At 39.5% G+C, this 21,067-nt stretch overlaps 1 protein-coding gene across 4 annotated transcripts in view; it reads right to left on the bottom strand.

Moving 5' to 3' along the window:
- The window catches only part of DDX6 (DEAD-box helicase 6), a 34,231-nt gene extending 13,927 nt beyond the window's left edge, over positions 1–20,304 (bottom strand). Inside the window, exons 1-7 of one of the 4 annotated variants that reach the window (XM_046015093.1) lie at positions 20,254–20,304; positions 16,990–17,464; positions 13,075–13,138; positions 11,875–11,979; positions 3,023–3,152; positions 1,971–2,117; positions 795–889 (exon numbers count right to left, since the gene is read on the bottom strand). In XM_046015093.1, the coding sequence (XP_045871049.1) occupies positions 795–889; positions 1,971–2,117; positions 3,023–3,152; positions 11,875–11,979; positions 13,075–13,138; positions 16,990–17,189 (741 nt within the window). In that variant the 5' untranslated portion in view covers positions 17,190–17,464; positions 20,254–20,304. Of the gene's footprint in view, positions 1–794; positions 890–1,970; positions 2,118–3,022; positions 3,153–11,874; positions 11,980–13,074; positions 13,139–16,989; positions 17,465–19,625; positions 19,954–20,007; positions 20,116–20,253 lie in introns of those variants that run through there. The other 3 variants (XM_046015091.1, XM_046015092.1, XM_046015090.1) reach the window with 3 other exon arrangements.
- Positions 20,305–21,067: the final 763 nt, after the last annotated feature.

Here is a 21,067-nt window from a genome sequence, read left to right as displayed (position 1 = left end):
GAAATCTTGTCTCCTTCACACTTAACTAGCTATGTTGACAAGTTATTTAATGACCCAATACTTAAGTTTCCACAACTTTAAAATTAGCAGTAGTAACTGCTTTATAGGATACCTACTTTACAGCGTTGTTGTGAAAAGCAAATAAAGAAACATGTACAGCACTTAGTGCTAAACACAGTGACTAACAAACATTATCTCTCATTACTCAAAGATAAAAAACCTGTCTGAATTAGACTACGATTGACCTGATCTAGTTATTTAAAACATCCGAAGAGGGAAATTACTTTATCTCAAAATATTAACACCGGTACAGAGTATGTATAAAAACACGGCCAGATCCCAAAAATGTAGAGTACAGTAAGTTCTTAAAAGGCACTTACAACCTGATGAGATAACAAGTATACCAGAGACAAAAAAACCAAACAATACAAAGCAGGATATACTAAATCAGAGGTTAGAGACATTAGATGTTTTTTAAGATCACTGATTTTAGAAAGAGACTTAGAATGAACTTGCCTTTGAGATATTCGAAACTCCTTTCCTTGAAAAACAAAAATAAAACCTATAATAATCTGGCATCCCTAAGAAAAAGACACAAGGCTGAACTATTCCTACAAATGCCTACCATCTCTTGCCTTTAATGGGCAAAACATGTTTTATAATAAACGAATTAGTTTGAATTGACAAGAATCATGCATTTACTAGAGGTTCACAAATACAAAGAACTTTTGCTTTATTCACTGGCAGTTATAAACAAAGCACAGAATAGTACTTTCCAAATGAAGAGACATTACCTCATCCAATACTATCATCTGGACATGATCAACTTTTGCTACTCCTTTCTTGATAAGATCCAGGATTCTTCCAGGGGTAGCTATCACCACGTGCACTACAAAAGATTAGAATATATATATATATTCTCATTCATTTTAGCTTGGGCAAAGAGGATACAGTAAAGGTTTGTTATACATATTTTATCAGAAAATTGTAGGGGTAGGAATAATACAAACAGGCAAGGATGTGTTTTAAGATAAGAATTTTCATTTCATCTTAGGTTGGTAAGAGAATACTTGTTTGTTTCACTATTACATGGGTCAGGCTAATAGCTTCCCAAACCATCTGCTCCAAATAAGGGGGAATACTTGTCTTAAAACTATCCCCAATGAATAACAAAGACATACCAGGCATCTCACATACAGTTGCTTGCCTCTGAACTATAGTAATGGTCTTCAGAAGATTGTTAAAAGGATGAAATGAGATAACCATTTTAATTAAACGTGCAGTATGAAGCACATAGTAATTTACCAAATGATAATCATATATAAATTTTAACTCAAACTTTATGTATAACTTTACATAAGGGGATTTCAAGCTTGTGTTTCGTTATCTTTTTTCATTCTCTGATGCATCATGGAGAACTCAATGAAAATAAAGAGATCAGCTTCACTGCTTAACAACTTCGTGGAATTCCATTCCAACTATACCCCTGTATTTAGTCCTCTGACGTTTAGGATATTCCAGTTTTTCAGTACTACAAACCACACTGCAGTAACCCTGTATTTGCCTAATATTTTTTCAGGAAGATTCTTGAAAATACACATTTATCATTTTAAAACACAATGCCAAACTGCCCTCCATAAAGATCATATCAATTTATACCCTCAAGCTGCAAGACAGCCTATTTCTTCTCAAACTTATTATTGGTTACTAATATTTTTTGGCCTTCCCAGCCGGATACAGTATCAAACTATTTTTATTTACATTAAAAAATTATCAGCAAGGTTAACTATCCTTTCAATTACCATCAATTTATCTTTTTTCTCCAATGAAATGGTCATTTCCTTTATTCATTTTTCTATGGCAGTGTTTCTGGTCCTTAATTCTTAACGATTTTTAGTGAAGTTCAGGAAACACCCATGTCTGCAATTACACTTAAACAGCTAGGCCACATTTTATCAGTCATTCCCTACCTGTGTCATCAAGCCTCATTATGTCATCCCGTAAATTGGTTCCTCCTGTGGTTGCCATCACTTTGGCCCCTCCCATGTGCTTGCTGACCTGGATGCAAATTTGACTGACCTGTAGAGCAAGTTCTCTAGTGGGAACAATCACCATTGCTGGAAAAGACAAAAAAGAAACATTTTAAGGGTGTAATAAGATACAGAAATACTGGCCCTTGCAATCTAGACACTCGGGACATTCTAAAAAGTTGAATCATAATAAGCCTTATTCTGAAAAGTCCAAAAAGTTAATCTCCTTTATGAAAAAAAAAAAGGAAAAAAAAAAAGAAGAACCTATTACAGTGTGTTCTAGCTTTGGACTTTTCCTGAGCAGCACAGCTTTATAAACCTGGTACTCCTTAGTTACAAACCTTTAAAGGGTTCTTTGCCTTGGCAATCATTACCTCAAAATTTATTAATTTAATATTTCAGTAAGGGATTCACTAAACACCTGAATAAGAACTCCTGCTGCCCAGGTTCCATTTACATCACATGCATGTAGGTAAAAGGAAGATAGGGACATGATCATTACAGATCAAGATCAATTTATGAAAATTTCAGAAAAAGCTTTAGAGGTCAAAATTTAAATGTTAGCTTACTCTGCATAAAACTATGGAAACTTGTTTCTTCCTACTTCCTAGGCTCTTAAAACCACAAGGCTTTATAGAAGAAAAAGTTTATGAGCTCTTGTAGGCATGTAGGTGCCCCAAGAAACAACTCAGTTCCACAGTTTGTAAGTAGCAAAGTCAGATAACTTTATGATTCTTGCTTTCTTATCTATAAGCCAATACCTATTTTGCCTATTTCATTGGAATACTATCAAAACTGTGTGCTATGTAAAACCCCTCTGAAAACTAACAATCTTTTTAGAAAGCTGGGTATTTTATAAGACAACTGGGCCACAAGCCGTGAAAAGAAAAGGTAAATACTAACCACAGATTATGTAAATTCTAAAAAAGGATGGTAGTATCTTCCACACACCTGTAAAGTAAAACTGCCATTTTTAGTTTAAATAAACTAACCTTGTATATTGTCCTTCTTCAGGTCTAGCCGTTCAAGTAAGGGAATGAGGTAGGCACCGCTCTTGCCTGTTCCATTTTTTGCTCTAGCTAAGATATCCCTACCAGATAAAGCAATGGGAATGCTCTCCTCCTAAGAGACAAGAAAATGCAAATTATTTGTGAATAAAAACAGTACATAAATAAATTATTCTCTAAAATATAATGGAAGTATACCTCTTTGGTATGGCTTTCAAGTGTCCCACATTTGCATAAGAATAGGCAGAGGCCAAGTAAATTACCAGTCAAGATCACCATCATTATCAACCAATATTTATGAGAACTGCTTATAGTGTGTTATTAAACTGTATCCCAATGTCATAAAAATGATATGGATTTGCATGTGTGAGAATGTGTAGTACTAAGGGAGCTGGGCATCTACAACAAAGAAAACAAATGAAGAGGAACCCAGGGTGACACAAACAAGACTTGAATAAACAGGAAAAAAAGTGAAGGACCTTTCACGATGTAAAACTGGGAGAAAAAAAATGGCACAAACAATACAAAGGAAAGACCATACATTCTGAAAAAAGTAAGCCAATTTAACCACAATGAAAAATTGCAGCTTTGACAACTCATCCTTGCAAAAAATAGGAAACGGCTGGCAAAGTTTAACTTTAAGTCTTATTTATCACATCATATAAGCTTACAATGTCAGTGTCTTATATTCAACTTCTCTGTCCTGAAATATACTCAACTGGAGGCTCAATTCTATTCCAGTTATCTTAATCCACGCTCATATCAGAAAGTGACTTTTCATTTTCACATTTAGCTTACTTTGTCATACGTGTTTTGCAAGGATTACATTTCCTATTAGGACAAGTTACCTAAACAGCAAAGGATTCCCCCAAATTACTGAAAATTGAATACACATATACATATATAGATAGAACAGATATAAAGAGGGAAGAATAAGAACATTTCAATTTCTGAAACTAAAATTTTTAATTTTAATTTATAAAACCAGAAAGTTAGGAAAGTAAGTTAGGAAAGAGATTCATAATCACTGTAACAATCAGTTCTGTGTCTAAGCTAATGACCGAAAGATCTCTAACAGTTTAAAATCATTATTATAGGAACATCTAATAATCATCATGACTTGTATTTCCCCTCGTAATAATCATCCTTAGAATGCATCAAAGGAAAATAAATAAATAAAAGAATGCACCAAAGGGCTCAGATGGGTTCCATATGACCAGAAAGAGAAAACACAGCTCCCAGAATGTAAATATGGTCCCGTAACAATACTGTTACCTTCTGTTCCTATAACCAGCATTAAACAGTCTGCTTATTATAATCAAGCAGGTCAAAGAAAAAAATCCTTGGCTTTGATCCTTTGGTCTTAATCCCTTCGTTCCTACTTTGAGTCAACTCTGTAAATCTACAGTTGCTCTAGGGGCTTATTACCCCCATGGGTTCATTTTCTTCTGTGTTTTTTAAGATCTTATTTTTATTTATTTGAGAGAGAGCGGAAGGAGAAGGTCAGAGGGAGAAGCAGACTCCCCATGGAGCTGGGAGCCCAATGTGGGACTCCATCCTGGGACTCCGGGATCATGACCTGTGCCAAAGGCAGTCGCTTAACCAACTGAGCCACCCAGGTGCCCCTTTTCCGTGGTTTTTAAATAGGCTACTAGCACACTACTCAGTTCTGTAACAGAATAAAAGTCTAGGTGGTTTCCAAGGGCCTCCAAATGGCTAAGTCAGGTTCTTTAAAATAAAACTTTTGAATGAAGTGAGGCAGGTGAGAATTAGCTTAAGGGTATCTTAATTTCCCATTTTGGATTCACCTTCTAACTCAGATTAAGGCCACTAAATTCTATTCCCTTGCACTCTCTGATAGGGTTTATGCTCTATAGAAACCGTTTAAAGATAGGCTTTTTCTTTTTCTTATTTATTTTTTTTTAAGATTTTTTTTTTTTTATTTATTTGACAGTCAGAGATCACAAGTAGGCAGAGAGGCAGGCAGAGAGAGTGAGAGGGAAGCAGGCTCCTTGCTGAGCAGAGAGCCCAATGCGGGACTCGATCCCAGGACCCTGAGATCATGACCTGAGCCGAAGGCAGCGGCTTAAACCACTGAGCCACCCAGGCGCCCCTCTTTTTTTTTTTTTTTAAACAAAGCAAGCAAGGTAGTCTTCAAGTTAAGATACACTGATAGTTTGCCCCATATAGTGACCATGATGATTAGCAGTAGCAGTCACGGAATTCAACACAACCACACTGTCTCTTACTAGTACCTGCCAGAAAGATCAGGTTATGAAAGAGAATTCAAGTCAGGCTCAGACAACTGTGAAACCCAAGAAGAAATCATGCGAGCTACCAGGGAGAAAACAGAGGAGGAGGAAGCAATAAACTTTAAAAACTGTCTGCTGGGCACTCAGATACTTTTATTTATATCCTTTCAAGTTAGGTATTTTTGTTTTATAATAAAAACATTTCCACACAAAAACTTGTATGTGAATGTTCACAGCAGTATTCAAAATGGCTAGCAGTGGAAACAACCCTATCAACTGACTGATAAATCACAGGTGGTACAGCCATACAATGGAATTATTATTCGGCAATACAAAGGGAAGTACTACTAATACATGCTACAATGGATGAACCCTAAAAAATGCTAAGTGAAAGAAGTCACTCACAAAAAACAAAGTATGTCTCCATTTATATGAAATGTCCAGAAGAGGCAAATTCATGGAGATCAGTGGTTGGTTAGGGCTAGGAGAAAATGAGGGGAGACTGCTAAAACAGTTTTTTAGGTTGATTAAAGTTTTCTAAAATTGATTTGCACAACTATGAATACACTAAAAACCAGTGAATTGTATACTTTAAATATAAATTGTGTGATATGTGATTTGCATCTTAGTCAAGTTACCAAACCCATGACAATCCCACAACAACCTGAGGTCTGATTCTGCCACCTTACCTCTCCAAGGCCATGTTCTACCATTAAGGTGGAAATGACCCACTAAGTTATCTGTTGTGTTTCGGTTACCCTAGGATCCATCTTCCCTAGCATCCCAAATTTCTTCTGAGGAATTACATGTCCCCACCCCACTGGATAGTCTAGGTAACCTCTCTAGCTAAACAGGAGACATCAACTGAACCCAGGCCAGCTCCATGCTCTCTTTTAAGAATTTAAATTGTTTTAGTAGATCCTGTAACAATTTGTAGCTTCCCAAGCCCTTCAGAACTGCCTCAGTCCTTGGTCAATTCGAAGTGTGACTTTTCTCACTCTTGTTAACTCTGATATTCTTTCAATAAATTTCCCTTTGCTAAAGTCAGCCCAAGTTGGTTTGCTGCCTACAACCAAAGCACAGTATACGTTCCAATCTCCTAGTATTGAGAGGCATTTGACAGATGTGTGGTACCGAAAAAAGCTGAAAACTGCCCTATTAGCTGCTTTTAGGGTAGTTGTTTCTGACCCTTCCTGGGTCAGCTGACCTTAAGAATCTTAATTTTAGCGGGAAAAATAGTGTGAGTATGGTAGACGAGATAGCAATGGTTTTCACAGGTATCTACTGCTGCCCAGAAAAAAGAATTTGGAAAATAAAAATTTCAAAAATATCTCTAACTTAAGGAACACACCCCAGTTTTACAACAGTAACTAATGAGTAAATGCATTTAAAGATTTTTTTTTCTTGCAAATTTTGGAAAACAATTCCAATAATCCTAAGAAATCCACATTAGCAAGAGAAATGATTTACAAAGGATTAAGAATGCTGTAATTCCTATCAACAATAAGCTATTAATTCTGAATTAAAACTTATTTCAGGGGCGCCTGGGTGGCTCAGTGGTTTAAGCCGCTGCCTTCGGCTCAGGTCATGATCTCGGGGTCATGGGATCGAGTCCCGCATCAGGCTCTCTGCTCGGCAGGGAGCCTGCTTCCCTCTCACTCTCTCTGCCTGCCTCTCTGCCTACTTGTATCTCTCTCTGCCAAATAAATAAATAAAATCTTTAAAAAAAAAAAAAAAAAAAACTTATTTCAGGGGCGCCTGGGTGGCTCAGTGGATTAAGCTGCTGCCTTCGGCTCCGGTCATGATCTCAGGGTCCTGGGATCGAGCCCCGCATCGGGCTCTCTGCTCCGCGGGGAGCCTGCTTCCTCCTCTCTCTCTGCCTGCCTCTCTGCCTACTTGTGATCTCTCTCTCTGTCAAATAAATAAATAAAATCTTAAAAAAAAAAAACAAAAAAAACAACTTATTTCACCTGGTTGACAAAATAATTTCTCAAAATAGTTGAGATTCTTGACCTGATGTGAAATTTTTTTTGCCAACAATAAGGAACTCCCATGTTTCCCTCAATAGTGGACTAACCGCCATTTCATCATTATCTTACTGAAAAAGTCTTCAAAAGGTGTGCCTAGGGTCTGGAAGCAGTCAGAGTTAGAGTTACCATTTTCAATCATCTCAAAGTTAATACAGCTGACCCCTGAATGTGGGGGTTAGGGGTACCGACATCCCACACAATTAAGAATCCACGTGTAACTTTCGACTCCTCTAAAACTTAAGTAATAGCCTACTGCTGACTGGAAGCCTCACTGATTAACGTAAACAGTCACACATTTTGTATGTTAGGTGTAAATAAAGTTAGAGAAAAAAATGTTATTAGGAAAATCATAAGGAAGATACATTTATAGTACCATAAAAAATCTGTGTATAAGTGGAACCACGCAGTTCAAACCCTTATTGTTCAAGGGTCAACTCTGTAAGGTTTCATAATGTTAAGCAGAATAAAACAGTAGGTTCTTACACCTTCCAAAGAAGTCTGCGCTCCTATAAAGCTATGCCTTTCGAGTGGCAGAGTTATGCTAGCTATGGGGCACAGCATTCAGAACTAGAACTAGAGTCACAGATGGCTACACCAAAGAAAAGATGTCTGGTTCCAGCCTGCCAGTATAAAATATTCTTTCTGGAGGATATAATTAAGTGATTCATTGTCCAATAATCTTATCAATAAAATTTCACCTCAAAGAAAATTCAAATGTAGAGGACATCCACCATCTGATCAAGAAGGCTTCTTCAGTATTTGGGGAAAAAAAATGCCCGCATAAAACTGTAAACTAAGTACTATGGAAAAGAATACCTTAAAAACAATAGGAAGGCAAGGAGAGACAGCATGTAAGAAGAGAATGAATAGAGGGCAGCCAGTCATGAGGTTAGATTTCACTACAGGACTTCTAAATTTCTTTTTGGTTATAAAATCCTAACATTTATGGTTTATTACACTGAATAATTCTAAGGAACATCTTGTGTTTTCCATAGATTCTTGGGGAAATAATGAGAAAAAGACAATGTGAATGGTGGTCTTAGATATCTAAAATAATACTTTGTACTTGTACACTGCTTTGCTATTTCACAACATTGTTTTACTTACATTTAATCCTTACAAAAACCGTGTGAGGGAGATTATTATTTCTACTTCACCAAAAAAGCTAAATGTGAGACTGGTTAAGTGACTAGAAAGATAACTGCCTATATATTATACTAATACTGAAAGTGCAAATAACAAAGTCAATTTTAAATTTTAACACAAAGGTGGAAAACAAGAGTCAGGTTGGGCCGCTGCCTTCGGCTCGGGTCATGATCTCAGGGTCCTGGGATCGAGTCCCACATCAGGCTCTCTGCTCAGCAGCGAGCCTGCTTCCCTCTCTCTCTGCCTGCCTCTCTGTCTACTTGTGATCTCTCTCTGTCAAATAAGTGAATAAAATCTTAAAAAAAAAAAAAAAAGAATTAAGTCAGCTGGATGGCACAGTTGATTGTGTGTATGACTTGGTTTTGGCTTGGGTCGTGATCTTGGTGACGTGGGATTGAGCCCCACATGGGGCTCTGTGCTCAGTGCAGAGTCTGCTTGGGTTTCTCTTTCTCCCTCTGTCCCCTACCCCATAAATAAAATCTTTAAAAAAAGAATGAATTAAGTTTGCTATGAATGAACCAATCCTTTTTTTGAGGAAGGCAGGGGCATTTATTCCTTCCTGCCTCCCCATCTCCTTTTTTGATAAAACTGCTGTATGGAATAGTAACCTAAAACAATTACAGGGCATTTATCATCTACTAGGCACCATACCAAGCGTACTAAAATGAATTACCTCATTTAATCTTCACAACTCCTCTATGATAAATAATATCGTAACAATTTTACAGGCCAGGAAACTAAGGCTTAGAGAGAGAACTCAAAATACTCAACTTTAAAGGACTGAAGTTGGGATTGGACCTGGGCAGTCTGACCACCGAGTCTAGTTCTTCAATAGTTCTATAGACAAAGTTAACCTGCAGACATGTCAACCATGATTTCATCAAAGCATTCTAAACACCACTGAACATCTGAAGGCCCATTTCCTGCCATCTACTTTGCTAAATACTGGAGATACAAAATTGAATGATATAGTCCCTACAGTAGAAGACTCTCATAAAACTTTTTACCCCTGTAAATAAAATGGATTAACATGAACTACATAACAGAAAAATAAATTTGCAAAATATTTTCAATCAAACTGCCTATCTGGTGATGTATATAATCTTATCTAGGTACTTTCTCAGCCATAATAAACTTTAGTTTGTCCACAAAGGCATACAAAGATAAAAACCCCTAAGCAACCACTATCCCAGTATTCTCTGCTTGGAATATGGATCATCTCTAGGTTATTCGGTCTTCCTCTAATGACTACATATATAAGCAATTTCAACGAGAAAGGGGCTCATCAAATCACACTGAAATTATCTGTACGATTAGCTGTCTTATCCCCATGACTATGAGGGCAGAAATCCTGTCTTGTTCATAAAAACATCTCCAGTCTAGGTCACTTGGTACATGTTTGCTCAATGAAAAAGTACTCAATGATGTCATCGGGTTTGTCCTTATTACAGCTTGGGTTTGACAGTTTTAACATGCGTGTTTATGTCTACATGTATGTGCCCAACACATACAGGTATTTCCTTGTTCTAGTCACTGAAAGGGCCAAGGAGCAAAGAATATACTCAGATTTAAGTCTCTAAAATTACTATCCCACTAAGCAGGGCTCCTTGGAGAAATGGCTGATTCCAAGGCTGGGACAAGACAGGTACAGGTAGGCTCAGCATCATGATATGCCAAAAAAGAAGTACTCAAGAAAAATGAAGGGGTAAGGGAGGTGAGGAGTGAACAGGCAGAGCATAGAGGGTTTTGGGGCAGTAAAACTACTCTGCCTGATATTACAATGATGAGTACATGTCATCACACGTTTGTTCAAACCCACAGAATGTACAACACCAAGAGTGGACCCTAATATATATTATGAACTTTGGATAATGTTAACTGAGGTTCCTCTAGTTGTAATAAGTGCGTCATTCTTGCGAGGGATGTTGATAATGGAGGTTATGCATGAGTGGGGACCTGGGTTTAAGGGAAATCTCTATTTTCTGCTCAACTGCTGTGAACTTAATATTGCTCTAAAAAAACCAGTCTATCAGGAAAAAAACAAGTGTGTGTACATTATAAACACACAGGGACCAGCTTCATGGAGCTCAAAATGGCCACAAAAGGGACAATTTGATCACAAAAATATTACTGGGGGGCGGGGAGGGATTTTTGAGTCCACGCTGATAATATACAAATACATGAAGAGATAGGGAAGGCTTTTTTTTTTTTTTTAAGATTTTATTTATTTATTTATTTGAGAGAGAGCACAAAAGGGGAGGATCAGTGGGAGAAGGGAGCCCGATGTGGGACTCCATCCCGGGACTCTAGGATCATGACTGGAGCCCAAAGGCAGTCACTTAACCAAATTAAGTTACTCAGGTGCCCCAGGGAAGGGTCTTCTTTACAAGGCCAAATGTGGAAGGAGTGCTAGCTAGCACTGGTAACTCATCATAATCTATCAGAGTAAAGATCAAATCATGCAAGAATCAACAATGGATGCTAAGACTAGGATGAAATTTTAGTGGAAGAGTAAGATATCTGCATGGTCTTAAAGTTCTTCCCATAGACTACTTATTAGTTTCAAGGGAAGGGCAGGGAAAGCAATTAATTATACAGTAGAAAAATCAGACACCACCTTGAGACGATAATGAAAATTAAATTCATCAATGAAAACTATATGGACACTGTGTATACCTTCAAATGTGGTAGCCTGAAAAGGCCTTAACGTAACTTCCGCAGTAGTTTGACTAAGAATGAGTAACTTGAGGCTAGTCACGTGGAGAGACAGCACAAACCCAAAATAAGGAATATTCTATTAGGAAAAAAGGCCTGTATTTTTTAATGTCAATGTCATTAAAGACCAAAAAAAGACTACGGAAATGCTCACAACTAAAAGAGGTTAGAGATATAACTAACTAATGCAATACCTGATCATAGGAGGCATTCTGTACAGAAAAAGAACAAAAAAAATGCTATAAAGGACATTTTGGGGTCATTTAAAAATTAGAATACAGATGACAGATAAGATAGGAATACTGTATTAATGTTAAACTGACCAAATTTAACACTGTACTATGTTTACATAGGTACTATGGTTACATAAGAAAATATCCCCAAGGGCATCTGGCTTGCTCAGTTGGTACAGCATGTAACTCTTGCTCTCAGGGTCTTGAGTTCAAGCCCCATGTTGGGCACAGAGCTTACTCAAAAAAGAAAAAAATCCTATTTCTTAAGAAATGCACATGAAATGTTTAGAGGTAAAGGGCCATGATTTTGTGACTTTTCTTTAAAAGGTTCAGAAAAAGTGTGTAGGTGCACATGTACACACATGAGAAAAATGCTAATTTTACCATTCACACAGATCAAAAAGTATGGAATGCTTAACTTATAACATTACATCACAAGTGGATGAAATGGGAGAACGTACCTGAATAGGAGATGGCTTTTCCCAGCCCATTTCAAAAATTCCCATCAATAACTCCCGTTTCAAACAGTAATCTTCAAACTCATTTCCTTTTGTGGAGGTCACATCCTAGTAAAACAAACAAAACAACAAAATGAAGTGCAACTGTGTTCCTTTGGTAGTTATTAAAGAAAGTTTGAGAGACTTATTCTTCCTCTACTCTATTTAAAATACAAACATATGCAAATGAGTTCTGTCTTGATATATTCAAGTATTCCTAAGGAATAACCACTCTTTAACACACACAGGCCACTTAAAAATTGTTTTGGGGAAAGGCCACCCTATGGTCATATTTTTCTGAGGACTGGTTGAATACTATTATTTCTATGTAAGTATCATGCTGTGAATTACAAATATAAGAGGTGAAGTCAAACTCTGCTCCACCACTCACTGTCTGCAAATATCCTTCCTATTCTAAATAAAGATTTCTCAAACTTAGCACTATTGACACTGGGCCAGAAAATTCTCTTTCATAAGGGGCCATCCTGCAGCATCCCGGTAAGTTGAGTTGAACAAGCTGTGATAACTGGGGCGCCTGGGTGGCTCAGTGGGTTAAGCCTCTGCCTTTGGCTCAGGTCATGAACTCAGGGTCCTGGGCTAGAGCCCCACATGGGGCTCTCTGCTCAGCAGGGAGCCTGCTTCCCCCTACCCCCGCCTACTTGTGATCTGTCAAATAAATAAATAAAATCTTTATTAAAAAAACCAAACAAACAAGCTGTGATAATCAAATGTCTCTAGCTACTGCTAAGTCCCCACTAGGGGACAAAAATCACCGCCAGTTGGGAACACTGGGCTAAGAGAACGAAATCTCTCAAATTCCTTGTCCTCATCCATAAAATAAGGATAATACCTAACCTGAATCTTACTGTACTAGTAGGGGCATAAGAGAATTTTGAGAAAATGTCTTGCAAACCATGAAAATACTCCATAAATTAGATAAAAATATAGATGTATAAAAACAGCATTGAATATACAGATACACATTATATTAATGTAATTCCTCCAAAAGGTGAAAATTTTTGGCAATTCATTTTATGATCCATACAATTTCAACCACTTCAATCTAAGAGTAAACACACAGTGCCTATTGTTATAATTAAGTAACTACTTCACTTTTTAGAGTTTCCACACCACTTTTCCACTTGAATTTTACAATCAACTTACCGAAGTTTTGATTCTTAGATCCTTTGGAGGGAGTTTTAAAGTCTTTTTCCAGTCATCACCAGGTCTATGGAGAATATAGTAAAATTGAAGCATGAGAATTCATAGTATCGCTATTCTAATAATACAAAGATGATTCACCATAATTAATTATAATTAAGTTCTAAAAAGCACAGTAAGTTTAATATAGTACCATTTATTTTGGAATATAGTTAACAGAAATAAACAGCATTAGGAAAACTGCTCTTCTTACAAAAGAACAATCTAGAGAAGATACAAAGAAAATCAAGAATAGAAGGGAATAAGGCATCCATCCTTTTAAGAGAAGCGGTGTAATATATAGTGCAACTGTATATATAAATCTGGTAACCATTGTGTTTTATTTTATATAAGTAGTGTGTTTTAATTTAAATTAGTTGCCAACATTTAAAAATTAGGAGATTTCATATAAAGTCCAGATTCAGGCTTTTCTTAAGGGAAAAAAGGAAGCTTTAGCAACACTGGTTCCAAACTTCTGCATGTCAACAGTTTGACAGAGGTCAGTAACTGGGGGCTTAAATCAAGCAGCAGACTCCTTTAGATAAAGCAAGTACCCTCTCATGTAGCACAGTCTCCTGTAAAGCATCTGAGTTTCTAACTTTTTGTGACTAATTAAAACCAAGGGCTCTGAAGTTTCAGACCTGAGGCCAAGCTCTGACTCTACTACTCAGTATTTTTGTGACTTTGCAGCAGTTATTTTTCTAAGCCTCCAATTCTCTCATACACAAAGGGGGTTGAGAATTGTATCAAGTAATTTACATAAAACATTCCACATAGTTCCTGGGAAAACAAGAACTCAGGGGGTGCCTGAGTGGCTCAGTTGGTCAAGCATCTGGCTTGGCCTCAGGTCACGGTCAGATTGAGACCTACATCTGACTCTGTGCCCCCCAACAAATAAAATCTTAAGAACAAAAACAAAAAAACCCTCAGTATTAGCTGTTAATGACTTTCTCTCAATCTTTTTTTTTTTTTTTTTTTAAACTGAGAATGCTTGAAACCAAGAAAACAAGAGTAAAATTCTCTTTTTGGTCAAGTAAAAACCTCAAGTAATACTGAAGCACCTAATGGGGGAAAAATGGTCAATAAAGCAGATAATGCTTTCCAATGTGTCATCTTTAAATAAAAGTTTTTACTGATTTCATTATAGCAACGCTTACATAATCAGAGCCTCCAAAACCTCTCAAGAGTCTTGATTTAGAAAGATGAGGACTTATTTTACTTAAAGCTAGGTCCCACATAATTTAAAGTACTCTAACACAGATAACTATTTGCTCCCAATTTCAAGGGTACCAAAGCCTTTCAACTCTGCCTATAATTAACACATCAGTCTCTGAGCAAAAATGTCGGCTGAACATCGTAGTATGCCAAATGAATAAAAATGCAGAAATACAATGGAAAATCTTATCAGAAGGAATTTATAATCTTAGGAGTTAGAAGACCCAAACTATTTAAAATGAGTAAGTGACAGAGATTAAGTATTAGAATGAGGGGCGCCTGGGTGGCTCAGTGGGTTGGGGCCTCTGCCTTCCACTAGGGTACTGGTCCCAGGGCCCTGCATCGGGCTCTGTGCTCAGCGGGGAGCCTGCTCTCTGCCTACTTGTGATCTCTGTCTGTCAAATGAATAAATAAAATCTTAAAAAAAAAAAAAAGTGTCAGAATGAATTCTGAAGACAGTGATGGATCTAGAGCCTTCTAGATCCCAGAATGACAAACTTGATTTAAAAAAAAAAAAAAAAAAAAAATTTTTTTTTTTTTTTGACAAACAGATTTAAGGAACCCACAGAATGAAAAAGAACCCATTGAGACAAACCATAGGAGACTCTTAATCTCAGAAAACTGAGGGTTGCTGGGGGATGGGGGAAGAGATAGGGTGGCTGCGTTATGGACGGTGGGGAGGGTATGTGCTGTGGTGAGTGCTGTGAATTGTTTAAGACTGATGATTCACAGACCTGTACCCCTGAAGCAGATAATACATTATATGTTAGTTAAAACAAACAAACAAAAACCACAATTAATCCCAGGAAGACCAAAAATAAAAAGCAGTCTGTTGTCTGAAATCAGAATTTAAGTAGAAAATAATGAAATAACACAGCTTTATGTTTAAAAAAAGCCTCAATCTTGCTAGCCTATTCATATATTGAAAAGACAAACTACAATTTAGAGGATATTCTTGATTTCTATACTAATTAAAGATTAAAAATAGAATATGCAATAACAGAATATGCATTAATACTAAGTCTTCCAATGACCACACCAATTCTAATGGAAATTAACTCTTAGAGGTCACTAGCAAACCATATTCAAGTAACCATCTATATGATATTCTGGTAGCTTACAAGTGCTACTTTTCTTTAGAAGTGCTTTTTAGGCATGGAAAAGACCTAGGTTGTAATATAACACACATTAGTTCAGTGACCCAGTTTCAATATCATATGAAGATTTCAAGAGAATAAACCAATTTCTATGGCTAGATATTAAAAGTCAAACGTGAAATAGGGTCAAGAGTCTTTTTTTTTTTTTTTAAAGATTTTATTTATTTATTTGACAGAGATTACAAGTAGGTGGAAAGGCAGGCGGGGGGGGGGGGGGGGGGGAGAAGCAGGCTCCCTGATGAGCAGAAAGCCCCATTCGGGCTCGATCCCAGGAACCTGGGATCCTGACCAGAGCTGAAGGCAGGGGCTTTAACCCACTGAGCCACCCAGGTGCCCCTGGTCAAGTCTTCAATGTTAATTTTCTATTAACTGAATCTTAGAGTGATAGTTAATAGTAATAACTTAAAGTGTACACTTAGGGGCGCCTGGGTGGCTCAGTGGGTTAGGCCTCTGCCTTCGGCTCGGGTCATGATTCCAGGGTCCTGGGATGGAGGAGCCCCGTGTCGTCCTGTGTTGGGCTCTCTGCTCAGCGGGGAGCCTGCTTCCTCCCTCTCTCTGCCTGCCTCTCTGCCTACTTGCAACTTCTGTCAAATAAATAAAATCTTTAAGAAAAAATAAAGTGTACACTTAGATGACGAACAGCACATTTAAAAGAAAAAATATTCTGTAATAAGATGAGGCAACAAAGTTTTTAGAGTCAACAAAGGGGCCTGGAACTATTCAGTTCCATGCACTTCCAAATTCAAGATTTCAAAATCTTAAAAACCCTAGGAATATATAATGGCTTGTAATCTTGTGTATAAAAGGAGAAAACTTATTTTTTTTAAAGTAGAAAACGAAAGTCCCATAATCTTAAAAAAAAAAAAGTTATGGATAAATTTTCTGTCAGTGAGTATGTCTGGGAGAGTCTTTAAACTTAAAACTTGAGGGGCGCCTGGGTGGCTCAGTGGGTTAAGCCTCTGCCTTCGGCTCAGGTCATGATCTCGGGGTCCTGGGATCGAGTCCCGCATCGGGCTCTCTGCTTGGCAGGGAGCCTGCTTCCTCCTCTCTCTCTCTCTCTGCCTGCCTCTCTGCCTACTTGTGATCTCTGTCAAATAAATAAATAAAATCTTTAATAAAAAAAAAATGAAAACAAACAAACAAACTTAAAACCTAAAACTGGCTTTAACTGCTATTTAAATTAGGGTAAGGTACAGTTTCACACTAGGGAAAAAGCCATACTGGCAAAAACAGGATGAATCCGAGCTAATTATGAAAGTCAGAAATGTTTCAAACAGTCATGTATACAAAATGAATATATCATCTGTATCTATATTTTGTTAATGAACCTGAATTATGACAAAAATACATTATTCAATTGCAAATACCCAACCGCCATAAAACAGTCATCTGTCTTTTCCTTGCAAACAAAATGGTTAAAATAAGGTTTAAAGTAATCAACAACAAAGTAGCAAAAAGATACCCCCTTGGTCTCCTAAGTCTGTTTATTATTCATTCTAACACTTACTTAATAGTGGTGGTCATACTCTGTGCTTGCTGCTGAGTGCCATTATTGATTGTGTTGGTATTTTTCAGCTGGTTCATCTGTTGCTGTGTCTGTGTGCCCCCTCCTCCGGGGCCACCACTGGGCTTCACAGGGCCCCTCAGCTGACCATTTTGACTGGACAGACCCATTATAACAGGGTTCTCTGTTCTGGCCGTGCTCATGTTGTATTAATTGTAAAGATGTCTCTTTCAAACTTCAAAACTTTTGAAAGTCAGTAGAGAAACTGTAATAACAGTTTATTAGGCTCTCCAAAATGAAGAGATAAATATAAGTCTTGCTCAATATATGAGTCCTTTATTGCAATGCAGGCAAGCACCTGTAAGTCTCTGAACGGTAAGCAGCAGTAACTTGCTCTCATGCACCGAATCAACTTTTTATTTTTTTAAAAAGCCCTCTAACAAGGTTGAATTATAGATCTGAATTCACTCACTTCAATCTGAAACAAAGAGAAAGTTTAATTAGCAAACACAGGAAAGTTAGAAAAAACTTTCCCTTTTAAAAGAACCCCTTTAGAGGAAATCATTCTATTAAATAAGAATACAGATGTACTTAGACCAAAACACTAGTCAGGCTAGGAATAGACACAAAAAGATGGACTGCCTCAAAAACAACAACAACAACAACAACAAAAAAACAAAAAAACCCACCAAGCCAACTGAGACCAATCTCAAACATTTAAAACTGTCAGTTCAAAGTAACCCAGAGAAGATTAGGTAGAAAGATACTGTGATTAAATTAGCATTAGCTGTCAAATGGCAATCTCTTCCTTCAGTTTCCTCCCTGAGGAATACTCTAAAAGTCTTTGCCACCTCTAAAAGTCAATGATTCATTATACTTAATTGCATTATAACTGAATGAAGTATCACACTATTTTATTAATGTAAATCTACGAATCTTGTAACAAGGCAAGACAATTCATTTTTTTTCCTATTTCTGACAGCAACTGCAAACTCTTGAAATTAAGTGCACTATGACTATGCTTTCAGAAAAAAAAAATTGTGCCTTTATGAATTTTAACCACAGAGGTTCAACTTTACAAAAATGAATTATTTTTTTCTCTTAAATTTTGCCCCTTAAAACAGTACTGAAAAAGTCAAGAGATATAGACATGTCTACATGTCAAAATCCTTCCCTTGAGAAACAGCCAAAAAAAAACTTTAGCTACCTTAATAAAATCTGAATACTAAAAAACTACTAGCTACATACATTTCAATAACACTTTTTCAAAATGTGTATCCTAACTTAAAATATCTGTTATTAAAAAAATCTACAAAAACACAAAAAGGAAACTGCCTGTGTTTAAAAAAAAATCTGTTGAAAGACTAAAACACACTAGTAACTTTAACCAAACTTTCCAAGAAATCAGAGTACTAATAAACAGTTGTTTTAAAAAAGAACTGGCCAATGTCCACCATTTTTAATTAGTCCCAAAATCGAATTCTTATTTTGAAATGTAGTAAAGAAAAACAATTTACAAAGGCCAGAAAACAAGGACTACTATTCCTCTGTTGGGTTTGTTCTTTTTTAACTCCTTTATACGTCTTACCAAAAAATGCGTATTATATTTTTTGGCCAAATACCAAGAATTCCAAAGTAATACATCTTTTCTAAAAGACAACTGGTTATGTCTTTTTTAAAAACTGAAAATAAAGTTGCTCAGAAGCAAATCCTGGTTATCATATACACAAAGCTGTAGATTTCTAAGTCTCTTAGAATCTGATGCCTTAAGCAGACGGTGGTTACCAGCCACCTAATTTCAGTTCAAGGTGGTAAATGGTATCCTGTATTAACAGATTTATATTATGATCAACAACACCACGGAGTTCACACAAGACTTGTTCGCCAAGCACTAAGAGGATGAAGAGGGCAACCTCTAAAGATTAAAAGATATCATTATTGTCCCTCGAGCTCTTAACGTAAGACCATATATCTCCCTGGATCCAAAATGTGACTATTACTCCCTTCTTACTTGAACCGAAACCCGCACTGCAGCTTTATGTCTCAGAGAAGGAAATATTCCTCCTACCCCTTCCCAATTTAGACTTGCAAGTTACATTCTACATTTTCAAAAATACGAACGAAACGTAGACTAGTTGGGAGGAGCCCCTCGCGGAGTTAATTACAGCACTTCCCAGATTGTAGTTAGCAACTGACAGTTTCACACCCAAAACACTATCGTCATCTCAGACAAGAGCTTTTGTTTGCAAATGCAGCGCAGTTCCTCTAAGCTCGGTCTGCAAGTTGGAGGGACTGTTTTATTCTGAAGGGAAAAGGAGACTGTGGTAGAGAAAAGCGAGTGAGCGATGAGGGAAAGAAACAAGCCAGTGATGTGAGCCCCGTAACTGTGGGGCAATAATTTCTTGCTCCCCAAAACGCCGCCCCAAACCAACACTTCCAGCCAGGCCTCTGTGACCATAAACACAAAAGGGCTGGCGCCCTATAATCGCAGCTGCGCCACAAGAGCAGGGAACCAACTCCGCGGGTAGGAAACAATAGGGACTCCCCCTGTAAGGCCCCAAAGAGAAACCCTTAAGTGAGAAAGCCCCTCCTTTTCCCTCACGACTCGGGGGCTCCATAATCACCCTCCTGTTACCGACCTACGAGGCCTTATTCCAAGCAAGCAGCAGCGGGTCCTCTTCCGAAACCAGCCCTCCGACACTGCATATCCCTGCCGCCCCCTATGGGGCCGCCTCTACCCTATAACCTCCACCATTCCCCTAAGTCCTTGCCGCCTCTGTGGTCCCACATCCCTTCGTCTTCCACAAAGCTCCTCTGAATACTTCGTCCGCTCCTTCTCCGGACCCTGCCGCGCACGACATTCCCATATTCGACTCTTCTCAGGCGCCCCCACCCCACAGTGCTGCCGCCCGCCGTCCGCCTTCCTCCCCCGGGCCCGGCCAGGCCTCAGGCCTCCGCCTCAGAGCGCCCCCTCCCCCGCCGGCCGAGGGGCTTCCCGCGGCCCCGACCTCACCACCTCACCCCACTACCCGAGGCTCGGGCCCGAGTCCTACCACCGAGGCCACTCCCGCTCGGCACCCTCGGTCCTTTATTGTTGACTCGAAGCTCCCAAAATGGCGGCGGCTCCTTCCTCCTCGGAAACCTCCGCCCGCCCCCACCCGGCCCCTCGCCTCTGCCTCCTCCTCCCGCCCCCGCCCCGCCCCGGGGGCTGCTCCACAGGGCCGCCCGCGCCCGCGCCCGCCGGCTCTCCCAGCGGTCGAGCCCTACCTCCGCCGCTGCCCGCTCTCATGGCGCCGCCGGAGTCGCCGCCCGGGCTGAGCTAACTCGGTTGCTCTGCCCCTCCCCCGCTCGCCCGCCGCCCCTCCCCCTCCTCTCCCCCTCCCCCTGCCTGTCCGCATGGCGGCGGCCGCGGCTCCTCCTCCACGCAAGATGGCGAGAGCTGAGCTGTCGCCGTCGCCGCCGCCGCGCTTGTCGCGGCGTCACGGCCTCCCTGGCTTCGCGGCGGGAGGAATGCAGGCTGGGGAGCCTCCCTGAGGAGAAAATGGACGGCCGTGCTCTCACACCGACTGGGGACCCCAGAGACTGAGACTCGAAGGGGAAGTCGGGTTCCTTTCTGAATGGGAAGCAGAGCTAGCTTTTTCACAGCTGAGGAGAAATGAGTGGGGAATGATGGCCGGGAAGAGTGCGCCTTGCCTTCGCCCCCCGCAAGTGGAAAGCAGGGGTTGTGACCAGAGGATGAGCTGCTTGTTCCCCAGCAAGGACACGTTCCGGGAACGAGGCGTCCGAGTCGCGGCTCGGGGACGGGAGAGCTGACCTGAAGTCCCCCCGCGGGCGGCGGAGGCTGCTGCAGGACCAGGGGAGGGGGGAAGGGGGACAAGGGGGCGGCCGAGCCCCTCCGGGCGCGCTTCCGTCCAGGAACGCGCGGAACTAGTAGCCCGGAGGCGTCGGCGCGCGCCCGGGAGTGGGGGCCGGAAGGGGTGCGACGGCACGGGATAGGGGGCGGGAGCCCGGGGCTGTGACCTTCTCGGCCCGAGAGGGCCAGCCTCCCGGACAGGAAGGGAAAGCCGCTGAGGAGTCACTG

The sequence above is a fragment of the Meles meles genome, chromosome 8 (genome assembly GCF_922984935.1).
Source record: "Meles meles chromosome 8, mMelMel3.1 paternal haplotype, whole genome shotgun sequence".
Taxonomy (NCBI): Eukaryota; Metazoa; Chordata; class Mammalia; order Carnivora; family Mustelidae; genus Meles; species Meles meles.
Note: the sequence above shows the minus strand (reverse complement) of the source record. Positions and strands in the feature narration are given on the sequence as shown.